Source organism: Colossoma macropomum, unplaced genomic scaffold (genome assembly GCF_904425465.1).
Source record: "Colossoma macropomum unplaced genomic scaffold, Colossoma_macropomum, whole genome shotgun sequence".
Taxonomy (NCBI): Eukaryota; Metazoa; Chordata; class Actinopteri; order Characiformes; family Serrasalmidae; genus Colossoma; species Colossoma macropomum.
In genome coordinates this window covers 32,944,804-32,958,019 of record NW_023494801.1, presented here as the reverse complement: position 1 = coordinate 32,958,019, position 13,216 = coordinate 32,944,804, and the positions used below count along the sequence as shown (strand labels likewise).

At 38.6% G+C, this 13,216-nt stretch overlaps 1 protein-coding gene across 1 annotated transcript in view; it reads right to left on the bottom strand.

The window, feature by feature from the left end:
- slc1a9 (solute carrier family 1 member 9) overlaps window positions 1–13,216 on the bottom strand; it is a 66,202-nt gene that overhangs the window by 12,701 nt on the left and 40,285 nt on the right. The window contains exons 3-5 of the mRNA XM_036589259.1: window positions 7,930–8,064; window positions 6,386–6,538; window positions 4,652–4,905 (exon numbers count right to left, since the gene is read on the bottom strand). Of these exons, the coding sequence (XP_036445152.1) occupies window positions 4,652–4,905; window positions 6,386–6,538; window positions 7,930–8,064 (542 nt within the window). The remainder of the gene's footprint in view (window positions 1–4,651; window positions 4,906–6,385; window positions 6,539–7,929; window positions 8,065–13,216) is intronic.

Below are 13,216 nucleotides of genomic sequence, written 5' to 3'. Positions count from 1 at the left end.
CAGAGGCCTTTTAAGAAAGGGTGGCCCAATACATCGATCTACAGTGCACGTAGGTAGATTGCGCCTCATTAAAACACGCTATTAAATTTCAACACTTTCTTACTGCTTCTAGCAGCGGGCAGGCCAACGTGATTGACTGATGTGAAATGTGGCCACTGTCTCTTTAATTTACTGCTTGCTCCCATATCTACGCCACAGTTTGCCTCTTGCAATCTAGAAAGTTTTCATTTGTTGACTGCAGTCCATTTCCTTTTGTGACCTACACTGACTCTTTCAGAAAATGAGTGCGAGACCTGCGCAAAGAAACCGGAAACCTACCTCTTCCATGCAGAGCGGGAGGAAGACGTTTTCTTTACAATGTCAAACTCCAAATGCATCTGCTTGATTTGTGAAGTTGCCATCGCACTTCCAAAAAAAGCAAACGTCAAGAGGCCTTTTTAAACTATACACAGAAACTACGAGGACCTAGCCACGACATACGCACAAGCTATACTTCAACCTGAGGATCCCATCTTTCCAATTTCTTTTTTTTTTTTTAAGGTAGATCACGATGACCTGTCCACTAGAAAAAGTAGATCTCAAGCCACAAAAGTATGGGCACCCCTGTTTTAAGAGAAATAAACCATGAATTCCAGAGAGCTGTCAGGAAGGACAAGGACTGATACTAGAAAAACATCTGTAAAGACACAGAAAAGATGAACAAACATGGAAAAACAAGGATTGTTTTTCACAAGATGCAGGAAATAAAAATTAAATTTTAGCCACAAATCAGTATTCCAAGAGATGTCATAACAGAAACAAAATTAAAACAATATGTAGTACACACAGAAGACCTCTATTGTAACAAGCTGGCTGGCTTACCCCGTGTGGGGATCGAACCAGCAGTCCCCATGTTTGCAGATCAGAATGATACGGAGTAAGCCACCAACCAAGCATGTCAGCCCTAATCAATCCGATATAGTTTTCTCCCTCCTCAAGACACTTTTGTTGATGTTGATTACACAGAAGAACCTTTAGTGCTGGAAGATGAAGTCAGACAGGTCATGAGATCACTGCCAAAGAAGAAAGCCAAAGCAAGTGACAGCATTGCAACAGATGTATTTTAAGACTCTGATTATGCTAACAAATCTGGAAAACAGCTCAACGGCCAGCAGATAGGAAGTCAAAGCCAAAGAAAGGAGACAAGAAAGTGTGCAAACTATCATGCAATTTCTCTCATATCACACACCAGTAAAGTTATGCTAAAGATCATTCAATGCAGATTAGAGTCTTTTGAGAGTACTTTCGACGGAAAAGAAAACAAACAAATGGATCCTCAACCCAATCAAGCCTCTATTCTCACTCAAAGCCCTTATTTTGGACATATTTTGAGAAGAACCAATTATTTGGAAAAGACCATCATGTTTTGAAGATTTCAAGGCAAAAAAAGAAGAGAACGACCAGCAACAACATGGATGGATACATTTAGAGGAACATGAACAAACGATTTAGATGCCTAAAGACCCAAACAGAAGACAGAATATTCTAGAGAAACCAGATCCATATGGTCGCCAGGAGTCAGAAAGAGCTTGACAGCACTTTATAAATATACAACATATTACAGACCTTTCAAGCAAGTCACCATTCTGCAATCTGCATGTTCTTTAGCCAATACAATAAAACGTACTGACAAAGCATACTGACATTCAATAACTACAGATCAAACATTGTAGAACAAATGTCTATTTCAAATGCAAATCCTTTATCTACTCCATAGCACAGCGTGACTTAGTACTGAAATACACAAAACATATACAACTACTGTGCATGAACATGCTTACTGTGGTTAAAATATGAGACAACATCTTAATGAAATAATGAGCTTATTTTCTAAAAGGCCTCTGACAGTTGCCAACAGTCTGATTCCAGACTGATGCAGAATTACTGAAGCAAACAGTAAAGCTTTTTGTTCTTTTTTTGGAAAGCTCCTCTAAACCACACTGCATATTAGGTAAGCAGTTCATGCAGCCAATTAAACAGAACTAAACATCTAACTTTAACTGCAAAATGAACATAATTTACATCATTTATGGTTTTCTTGTAAATTTCTTGGAATGTTCTACCATGCGCATTTGAGCTACAAATTTATTACATGTCCACCGGCATCATATATGATTATATATTAAGAAAACAGACATATTAACTAAAAAAATAAAAAACAGAATTATAGAGAAAAAATCTAAAGTTCTTAACCCTCAGAAGTGCAGTCATCCTCACTGATAAGAAGTTTCATGCACTTCTTGTTCTGTACATAGTAAACTAGAGATTTCACTTCAGCAACTCTGACCCGGAATGAATGCACAAATGACCACTGCACTGGATATCCTCTCAATTAAGCACTAATAATCTCTTTAGGAAAGCCTCACATTCCATAAATGGGTGTAAGGTGGTGCTAATAATGTATTAAACCATGTTTTGTGAAAATGTAACTTAATGTAGTAATTAAAAAATTACATTTTTTCTATAAACGGACGTCATTTAAGCATTTATTTGAAGTTGAAAGTTTAAGGCATACATTTAAAACTGGAAATTTGTATTTAAATATCATAACTGTCAAAAATGTAAATACTGAAAATTATACTTGTGGTCTAAAATTCAATTTACAACTATTGATTTTATTTCCTTAAAGAGATTTTACACAGCTCACTTAAAGAAAAGGGAGAATTTGAGACCAATGATCACTTAAGATGTTGTATGCAAGTGACCACAGGCCATGGAGACCAGAATATCCACTTCTTCTGCCAGACACTTGTCATTGTGTTGTCATATACACCAATTAGGCATGACATTATGACCACCTTCTTGTTTCTACACTCATTGTCCATTTTATCAGCTCCACTTACTATACAGGTGCACTTTGTAGTTCTACAATTACAGACTGTAGTCCATCTGTTTCTCTGCATACTTTGTTAGCCCCCTTTTACCCTGTTCTTCAGTGGTCAGGACCCCCATGGACCCTCACAGAGCAAGTACTATTTGGGTGGTGGATCATTCTCAGCAGTAACTGCTGTGTCTGATCCATTCAAACCAGCACAACACACACTAACACACCACCACCACGTCAGTGTTACTGCAGTGCTGCCAATGACCCACCAGTATAAGTACTGATTCATAATTAAAGTAATAACCCAGGGAGATGTCATTTGTGTCAATTTTGAACCTCTGCATGTATTTATACGTATAAAAGTCTGGGAAGTAATTTTGGAACATACCTTAGGATACACCATGACTATATATCTGTACAAATCGGCAAGCATCTGTAACCATTTCAGCACAGAGCCTACTCACTGTGGGGTGTAAGGTTGTTATTGAGAAATATGCACTTTTTTGGGAACACCTGTACATCTACTCATTCATGCATTCATACTCATTGTCTAATCATACAAGGGTGTGGCACCAGTGCACAGCAGAAAATCATGCCGATACTGCCCAGCTGCTTCAGGTGATCTTCATATTATCCATCAGAAAGGGGGAAAAACGTGATCTCAGTGATTTTGACCGTGGTATAATTGTTGGTGCCAGACGGGCTGGTTTGAGTATTTCTATAGCTGCTAATTTACCATGATTTTTGAGCACAACAGTCTCTAGAGTTACTCAAATTGGTGCAATAAAGAAATAACATCCACTAAGCGGCAGTTCAGCAGACAGAAATGCCCTGTTAATGAGGGAGATCCATGGAGAATGGCCAGACTGGTTTCAGCTGACAGAAAGGCTACAGTAACTCTGGTAACTCTGTACAACTGTGGTGAGCAGAAAAGTATCTTTGAACACACAACACATTGAACCTTGAGGTGGATTGGCTACAACAGCAAAAGACCACATTTCAGTTTGAAAGAAGTTCTAATTCTGTCAGCCAAGAACAGAAAGGCGAGGCTGCAGTTGACATAGGCTCACCAAAACAGGGCATCTGAAGACTAGAAAAGCGTAGCCTGGTCTATTGAAACCTGATTTCTGCTGAGGAACACAGAGGCGTCAGAATTTGGCACCAATAGCATGAATCCATGGATACAACCTGCCTTGTGTCCACAGTCCACTCTAATGCCACAGCCTAACTGAGTATTGCTGGTGGCCATGTGCATCCCGTCATGGCCATAATTTACCATCTTCTAATGGCTACTTCCAGCATGATAACACACTATGTCACAAAGCAAAAGTCATCGGAAACTGTTTTTTTGAACGTAACAATGAGTTCAGTGTTCTTCAGTGGCCGCCCCAATAACCAGATCTGAATCCAATAGAACACCTTTGGAAAGTGACAAAACCTGTGATTCGCAGCACGAAAGTGCACCTGAAAAAACTCCATGATGCAATCGTGTCAATATGGACGAGAATCTTAAGGGGATTTTTCCAACATCTTGTGGAATCCATGTCACGAAAAACTGAAGCTGTTTCGAGAGCAAAAGGAAGCCCTACCTAGTATTAGTACAGTGTTTCTGGTAAAGTGCTTAGTGAGTGTATTCAGTAATTTGTTTACAGATGAAGTTAAGTCTGCATAGGTTACACTAAGTGTAGCTCTCCTGGCAAGGTTTGTTTGACTATTTCTAGGATTCTATTTTGGTAAATGTAACTGCTTATAAACAATTATGTAATGGTCAACAAGTTGTATATTTACCTGTTGAAAGCAGGCTTGAACCAAATTCTCAGGGAACAGGTTTCGGATTAGGTCCAGAAAGGCATCCAGACTGCTGACTTCCTGATCCTTGGGGCCAGTGCTCACCTGGGTTGCCCTGAGTTTAGGGTTCCCTGGGTGTATGCTTAGTACCAGGATCACACCCAGTACAGCTGCGATAACTGTGGTGGACATGTAATACACCATGGCCCTAGTGCCCATTCTCCCACTGGAGCGGGCATCCAAACCAGCCAGACCTGCCAGATAAGAAATGGTAAGAAAGGCCTTCATAGCTATATTTATCTAGTATTTTACCTCTTTCCTTAACAAAGCAATTCAAAAATGTTTAGTGTTCAAAGTTGGTTACTGTAGTTTTATGCTGGAGCTAATATTGCTAACAAGTACAGAAGCTTATATCCCACTAATTAGCAAAGTTACATGCAGTAATCATCACAAACACCTCAAAGAGAATTGTCTGTCATCTAATAGAGCTGGTCATTATAACAGTGTTTTGATAAGTACCTTGTATGGCTAAACCAGTAGGAACAGCCATCTCTCGATTTTGTACATATTTTTGCCCAAACTATTTCTGCCCCAAAATGTCTTGGCTAATCAGCTACTTTTGGGGTAAGTAAATTTGAGTTTTGCTAAACTTTTTTTTTGCTTGCAAAAACAATGCACTGAATACTATGAAAAAATATTAAATGATACGGAAAAAAAACAAATTAGGTGCAGGATAAATTAAACAGAAACAAACATATCTGGTTATTATTGTTTAAATGTCCCTGAGCTCTTTTCTAATTGGGCAGGCTTGACTTTGAGCTTAGGTTACACTCTTAGAAAAGATGGTTCTTCAAGGGGTCTTTAGTAAAGAAAATTATTCTATACAGAACCATGGACACCAAAGAAAGTGCTGTAGATGGTTCTATATACAACATTTTTGAAAATGATTCTATACAGCACCAAAAAAGGTTTGCAATTGTTATGATGTCAAGCTTGTAACAATAGAAGAACCCTTTTTGGTGCTATATAGAACCCTTTTCTTTACTACAGAACCCTTGAAGAACCATCTTTTTTAAGTGTGTACCTGGCTAAAATGACAAATTCTGCATTGTAACTAGCCACAAAAGATAATGGAGCAGAGTATATATTTTTATATGATAGTCTTGTGAATCTAGTGATGACTATTTCAGCTCTCGTTTTCCCCTTTTTGTGATATTTCTGTTGATAGTGTTCACAGAAAGAATGAGCTCGACTGGATTACAGTCTCAAGTTCAAAAAATCCAAACTTTAAATAATTCTTGAGGTTTTCTGGCTTAAAATGTTGTGAACATACTTGTTCTCATTACTTCTAATGGTGTGATTTGTGTGAGTTGTTTGAGGTTGTTTATGGCACCAAACCACTCATGTCCTTTAGTGGTGTGTGATAAAGACTAATTGTAATTAATGTGTGTTCTTCAACAACACAAGTTGGCAGATAGATTGACTCAGAGTAAATCTATTTATTAATTTCACAGAAATGCAGCCATTTAGCAAAATTAGTGATGCTAAACTTGTGATACATGAAGGGACGTGGCCATGCAGTGTTGTGCTAAACAGCCACACCCCCACTAAACAGATTACCTCTGGGAGATCAAACAAATCAAACATTTGTGAATATTGACATTTTAAGTTAAACCAAAAACCTGTGGAAAATAACCGCACTGTGCAGCGTGTAGAGTCGTCTGTGAGTATCACCTGTGATGAGGCTGGAGATGATGAGAGGAAGGATGAGCATCTTCAGCATCCTCATCAGAATATCTCCAGGAAAGGAGACGAGCATGAGTGTGTCTGAGTCAAGATCAGGAACATAACGCAACAGCAAGCCCAGCACTGATCCTCCTATTACACCTGTAAGCAGTGTATCCAGGAGAAAGAGAGAAAGAGGGAGAGACACATACAGAGTAAGAGGGAGACAGAAAATGAGGGGTGAGAGTGGGGAGAAGGTCAATAAATTTTGTTGTGTCATTATAACTCATCCGATAACTGCTCAAACATGTACAAATGTCAAACGTTTGAGGCTTGTAAAAAGGTAAGCAGGCTAAGTGTGTAACAGGAGATGAGACTCTGTCTTGGTAAACAATTTTAGGGTCTGTTTTAGGGTAATGCCTTACTGCTGGAGAATGTGTTCATAGATGTGAATATGTGCATGGGTTGCAGTCATGCATTTCACTTTGTACTTCTGTATATAGCTGTTGTCAGCACAAAACCTCATTTCTCCAAAACGGTAATATATATATATATATATGTATATATACATATATATATATACAACCACAGTACTAAAGTAAGGAGTACTAAAGTAAGGAGTGAAATAAATAAATAAATGCCCTAGAATCTGCACCTAGGATAATAAAAGTTTAACTAAAGGCATATAGCACAGACTCAAGTTACCGAATCACAACTGGAAGACGTGAAGAAGAAAAAGGAAAAGAAAAAAGAATAAATAAGGGAAAGACGGATTAAAGCAGCCAATAAAACTGGCCACAGGCGGCCATGACAGCAGCAGTGACCGCTTGTGCTTAGATCATTGATAAGTAAATTCTAAAGGAATGACATGCCCACCGCAGTACTTGCTTTGGATTTATGAACTGTGATGATGGGAAGTTAACAAAGGGAACATTGTAAAGAATGTGTTTGTGTGTCTGAAAAGCCTTTTTGACTGCCAGGGAAGTGATTCCTGATTGGGGCTTTGAAGGGACAGGGATTTGATTTTCCAGCCTGTCTTTATCCTCACATAACCCTTTCTCCGTCCCAATAGCCACACAGAAGGCTAAATCACTATTCAAGTCAACAACATGCTGCGGTATATCCCGTTTTTTATTTGGTCCCTTATGAGAGTGATTTTAAACTTTGAGTTAAAATTCATGTACAGTACCAGTCGAAAGTTTGGATACGTCTATAAACAGTAGGGTTTCCCTTATTTTTACAATTTCACACATTTTAAAATAAAAAAAAGTGTTAAACGGATTAAACTATCTTCTATTTTAGATTGTTTGTAAGCAGCTCCATGATGAGCTACCTGGGATGCTTTTCCAGCAGGTCTGAACAGAATATGCATAAAAGTACTTATTTGGCAGGGCATTTAAAAGTTTTGTTTTGGAAACTTAAAACAGATTTCAAGCATCTAATCATAATTCTTTAGATAGAAATGTCTTTAAGATTATGAAAATCATACATTCAATAAGGTGTGTCCAATATTTTCACTGGTACTGCAGTTTCACTCACACACAAACACGTACCCAACACAGTAAGGGTAAGGAGAAGGTTGCGTGCGAACCAGCCGCAGTGTTGATGTACAGCGCCTTCTTTAGGCACTGCTTCCCGTCCCTCCTCAGCCACGCCCATCTGCTTCCCCAACTGCTGATTTGTCATTCCTGAGAGAGAAAGAGAGAGAGGGAGAGTTTACTACAAGTATTTAAGAATAATGACCTTTCATGACAAAAAGGTCATTGCCATCCTGTCTTCTGGAACGCGTACCACATATTTAGTGGACTAAAGGCCAGTCCACCCTTAAACCTCTAAACAAACTGTAGAAGTTCTCTGTGAATTAGCCTGCACTAGTATAAGCTGTATGAAGCACAATGTGCTTCACGTTGTCTGGTCTACAAGATGAACTCACTATGCTGCAGCACATAATATCACAGGAAACATCAGACCGTGCACAGCATCTGCGGAATGTGCAACACATTTTTCCCTATTATAAACTCTAGGTGAGCAATTGTGTGGGGTGAAGGCAAAATGCATGCGGTCCAGCAAAGTTTTTCATCACAAGGCTTTTATTCATGCATGATTTCCACTCTGAGACAGCAATAAAGAGCAGATGAGGAGAGAAAGATGTGGAAAGAGCTTGCTTTGCCAGAGAGGGGGATGTGTGTACAGTGTGTGAGAGAAAAGGTGTGAAATGCAGTCTGATGAGAGTGAGTGCATTAATGTAGGACTGGATTTTCATATGATTTGGTTTTGTTTATTGCATCTAGCCAATAAAAGCAACAAAAGAAATTTTTTGTAATCAGAATTCTAGAATAACACCTACATTCCTTTTCTAGAACTGCAAATTCCCAAACTCCCTGACTCTTTGCAATTCACTGTTTCTAGATCTCTTGCCAGAACTTTATCTAGAGCTCTCTGCAACTTCTCGAACTTTCTACAACTTTTCACTGTTCCAAAACTGTTTCCAGAATTTGCCTACGTTCAGTGTTTTTTTTTTTAATAACTGTTGCTAGCTTTAAAAATGCTGATAAAAATCACATTCAGTCTAATGAGAAATTGCAGTGCACAACTCAGCTTTTCTCAAAATACTTAATAGAGCTCTTTATCAATTTCCAGTAGTTTCTCTTTTGTATGAGCCTGCAAAGACAAACTGCTACACTACAGATAGCGTAGTGTAAATGGTGTCTTTTTTTTGCTGTGTAAATTAAAGATTTTAGGGATAAATCTGGTCGAAAAGCTCAGCACCAACGTGCTACAGTTTCTCATTAGGTTGAACAGCTGCTATGAATGAATGCATTTGTATGCAAAGTATGGGCAGGTAAATTCTTTGCCATTTTCAGGACTCTTTCCACAACTCCTTTGACAATTTTAGAATCTTCAGTGAATTGCTCAAAATGTCTAAACCTCTACCCAGAACTTTCTGCAATTTCTAGACCTTACTTTGTAGAACTTTTTTTGCAAGTTCAAGAACACTTCTATTTCCACTGCCTTTTGTAGCTATTTTGCCTCTTCCTGATACACCTTTAAATCCTTGCTTAGCTGGCATTTGCTTCTGGACTTTCAAGAGCACTGTTTGAATCTTTAAACAAACATTTCACTTTTTACCACCAGATGTACCTGAAGATTATATTAAAGCTGCAATACTAAAGGATGAGTAATTAATAGCAGAGGCTGGCTAGTCCTCAGCTAAGCAAGTCTATTATTTCTCTTATCTCGTCTCCTGAAAAAAATTATCAGCTAATTATTGGCCTTAAACAACTCTATGACAATCCTCATGCCATGTTCCGTTATTTATTTTTTTTTTGCTCTGTGGCAATTTTTGCAATGGAAATCTTGATTTACATATTAATTCAGGCCATTTAAATACCTGCTGAGGTAATTTGCATGTTAGATGTTAAAGGTAAATTGCAGCAGGGCTGGATGGTTGTCATTCCTGTGGTTACTTGCACAGCTGTCTTTCTGTTCAGAGCTCAGCTGGTGTCAGCCAGCAGAGACACACAGGAACTGTAAAATTTCTATCGCAAGGCCACTGCAGGCCAGGTTTCAGACTCACACACTTACAGTCTGAGTACAATGGACAACTTACAGCTGTTTCCTAGTCAGGGACCTCCATCTTCCTAGACAGTGTTTCCATTAGAGAGAAATAAACCGATACTCAAAATAAATGGCTAACTAAATTTGGCACAGACACAGAGTATAAACGGAGGAACCAGAAAAGCAAGAGAGATCTTGGCAAAAGAAATCTGAATGTTTGTTCACGACATGACTTGACCTGCTGGAGAGGAAGCATGTGAATATGAGATCGCATCTCTCTCTGAACTTTCACACTTCATTTTTCAGACCTCTTGCCTTGTTTCCGTTCATATATACAAACACTCTCTCTCTCTTTCCCTCTCCTTCACAAACAGAGAACGAGACCTGATGTGAGTAGTTCACATTCCCTGCAGTTTGTCAGTATGGCCATGAAATATGCATTTTAACCCAACGAACACTGATTACAAACGATGAACAGCAACCATCCTCTCTAATCAGGCTCGTTCCATTAGAAACATCTGCACAGTGAGGATCAGTGTCTGCAGTTGTGGAGGAGGAAAAACAGGCCGTGCATAAACACGAGGAACACAACCAGCACGCTGTCCGGTGTAGCTCACACATACAAGTGACATCATATTTACAAACTCTCAACAATACACTGCGTGGAAAAATTGTCTTTGCTATGATAAAACAATTCCATGAAATAAGAACACTGCAGTCGGCTGGGTGAGTAATGTACTACTCACCAAGGTTTGTTTTGGTTTGGCATGAGCTCCTTTCCTTTTTCATTCCTTCTCTGCCTATTCGTCTTAGGTTTTCACTCAAACAGTTGCAACTACAGTTGTCACTTGGACATAAAGGCAGACTGGCAGCTGGAGTTGAAATGCTGCTTTTGGAAAAACACCCAGAACGTTTCGGGCACACTTACAGTACCTGTGCAAAAGTCACAAGCAGTCTGAAAAAACTATTTGTAAAGCTATTAATGTGGCAACTATTTATCTGCTTGAAAAATGCAAACATTGCTATACATACACATAAACAAATAAACAATATATTGTGATTTTATGTCTGCCAGTGTGTTTGCTACATTATTTTCAAAGCTCGTCTCAAGGAAGCCCAGTATTTGTAGTTCCCATCCAATACCTAGTTTGTTTTATCAAGCCTTTATTAAATCAAGTGTGCTGTATTTATTCTAATTTATATAATGTATTTATTCTTTCATTAATTTTCATGGCTCCCTAAGTCCGTTGCACAGTACTATGCATAGTTTCACAGGCAATCATACAGTGGACAGATAGATAGATAGATAGATAGATAGATAGACAGACAGACAGACAGGCAGACAGACAGACAGGCAGGCAGGCAGATAGATGAGAAAGTTAGACAGAAAAGTTTTATGGTTTAGCTTTTTCTGTCATATAGTAACTCGTGATCTTCACTGTAGTCTTACCATCAGTCCTATTTTTCAGGTTGAAGCAACAGTGTGTAAGAGTGTTATATCATCAAAGAATGAATATTTGTCTAATACATAATTCTGCTTAACAGAAGAAGAGAAAGAAAGAAGAAACAAGAAGAAATAAATTAAGAGAGACAGAGAGAGAAACGCTATTAGCTTAAGCTGAAAAAATCTTTTTTCTTCATGTTCTGTGCAGATCTACTCTTGCATCTGCCAAATCTCCAGCTGCTAAGGGCCTTAAGTAGTTGCTGGGATATCTAATCCTTCCACACAGAAGAAACAAAATAACTGCAACTCTCTTTCTCTCAGCTGCCAACAGGACCTCTCTGTGATAAGTGTGTGAAATAAGCCTGAGGAGCTAGCACAGAGCCAGACGGGGTCAGCCATGATTCTGGAGCAAACTGGAGTATGGATCTTTGTGCCATTTTATGTTATGGAATTATCTTAAGCTGTGATGTAAGCCTGTAGGGTTGGCTGCTGCCTCACAAAAAAATCCTCTTCTTCCAGAAAGAATGCAGTTATTTTAGTAACACTGTACGTTAGTGGTCCACTATAGGTGCATTAAATAAGACAAATTCAATCTATTCACATTATCTTTCACTCTAAACCTAAGATAACCAGTAAACAAAATCAAAATAGTCTAGTTCTCTGGTTCTTAAACCACAACTCAGAGCCCTCCAGATGGTCCATATTTTGAATATATCCTACCTCAGTAGATAGGGGGCCCTCGGGACAGGTTTTAGAACCACTGGTCTAATTACTAGCTATTCAAAACTAAGTAAAACAGATCAAAACCTGTTAAAAGTGGGACATAATCTATGAGACACCTGAGCTGGAAATTTGAACCCGACTCTAAACCCAACCAGGCCTGAGGTAAACAGTTTGGCCCTGTTGAGTTTGGCCAAGTATTTCATGCCCTGCCATCTGTGGGTTAAAGCATTAGGATGCTGAAACAGGCCTCATGCATGCTTTTGCATAGTCACTTAGCTCATATCGGTGGGATTACAATCGATCCCAGATAAGTACATGCTTTCCCACCAGCCTCAAAACGAGGTTCAAAGAAACAAACAAATCCTCTATCCCCTGTTATTCTAAAGCATGGTGCCATCACAAAAAAAGGCTTATGCCATTTTCAGTATGGGTCTGACTCCACATATCTGGGAGTGACCTGGGCAAGAGATACAGACAGATTTTTTTCACTGTCCATTAATACAGTTACAATCTTCAACTCAGAATCAGAAACACAAGCATTTACATCATCCAAATTTGTGTTTAATCAACAAATGTCAATTCTGATAACTATACTTTCCACTTGTTCTAAGATACAGTGTGCTTAAAACTACTGTAATGAGAGGGTGTCTTTCCGCCAAGTTCTCTCAAAAAGGAAACATTTGCTTGGTGTTTCAGTAAATCTACAGTTACAGGAATATTACATGCCGGGTCAAATGCTGTTGCGCCAAAAGCACAAAGAAGGTGAAGAAGTTCTATTTGATGTCATTCCCTGACAGCATCAGGACGATTTACTGTATGTCTCTAGCTAGGATAACTAAATTGCTGCATTTTCTCTTCTGATACATTGTGGATTATATGGAAGCTTCATTTCATCAAGCAAACCCCATACCATAGAATCTCCCTCTCAAAAACAATAAAAAGTAACTTAAATTGGGGCTTTTTTTATGTATACAGGGGTGTATATCCTTTTCATAAATATAACCATTCTTTTTTATTAATATTATTTATTCGTTTTGTACTGCATGTGTACAATTTAAACTCAGATGATGAACTGTACTGGTCCAAATAGAAAAGCAACAGTAAGCATTTAATTT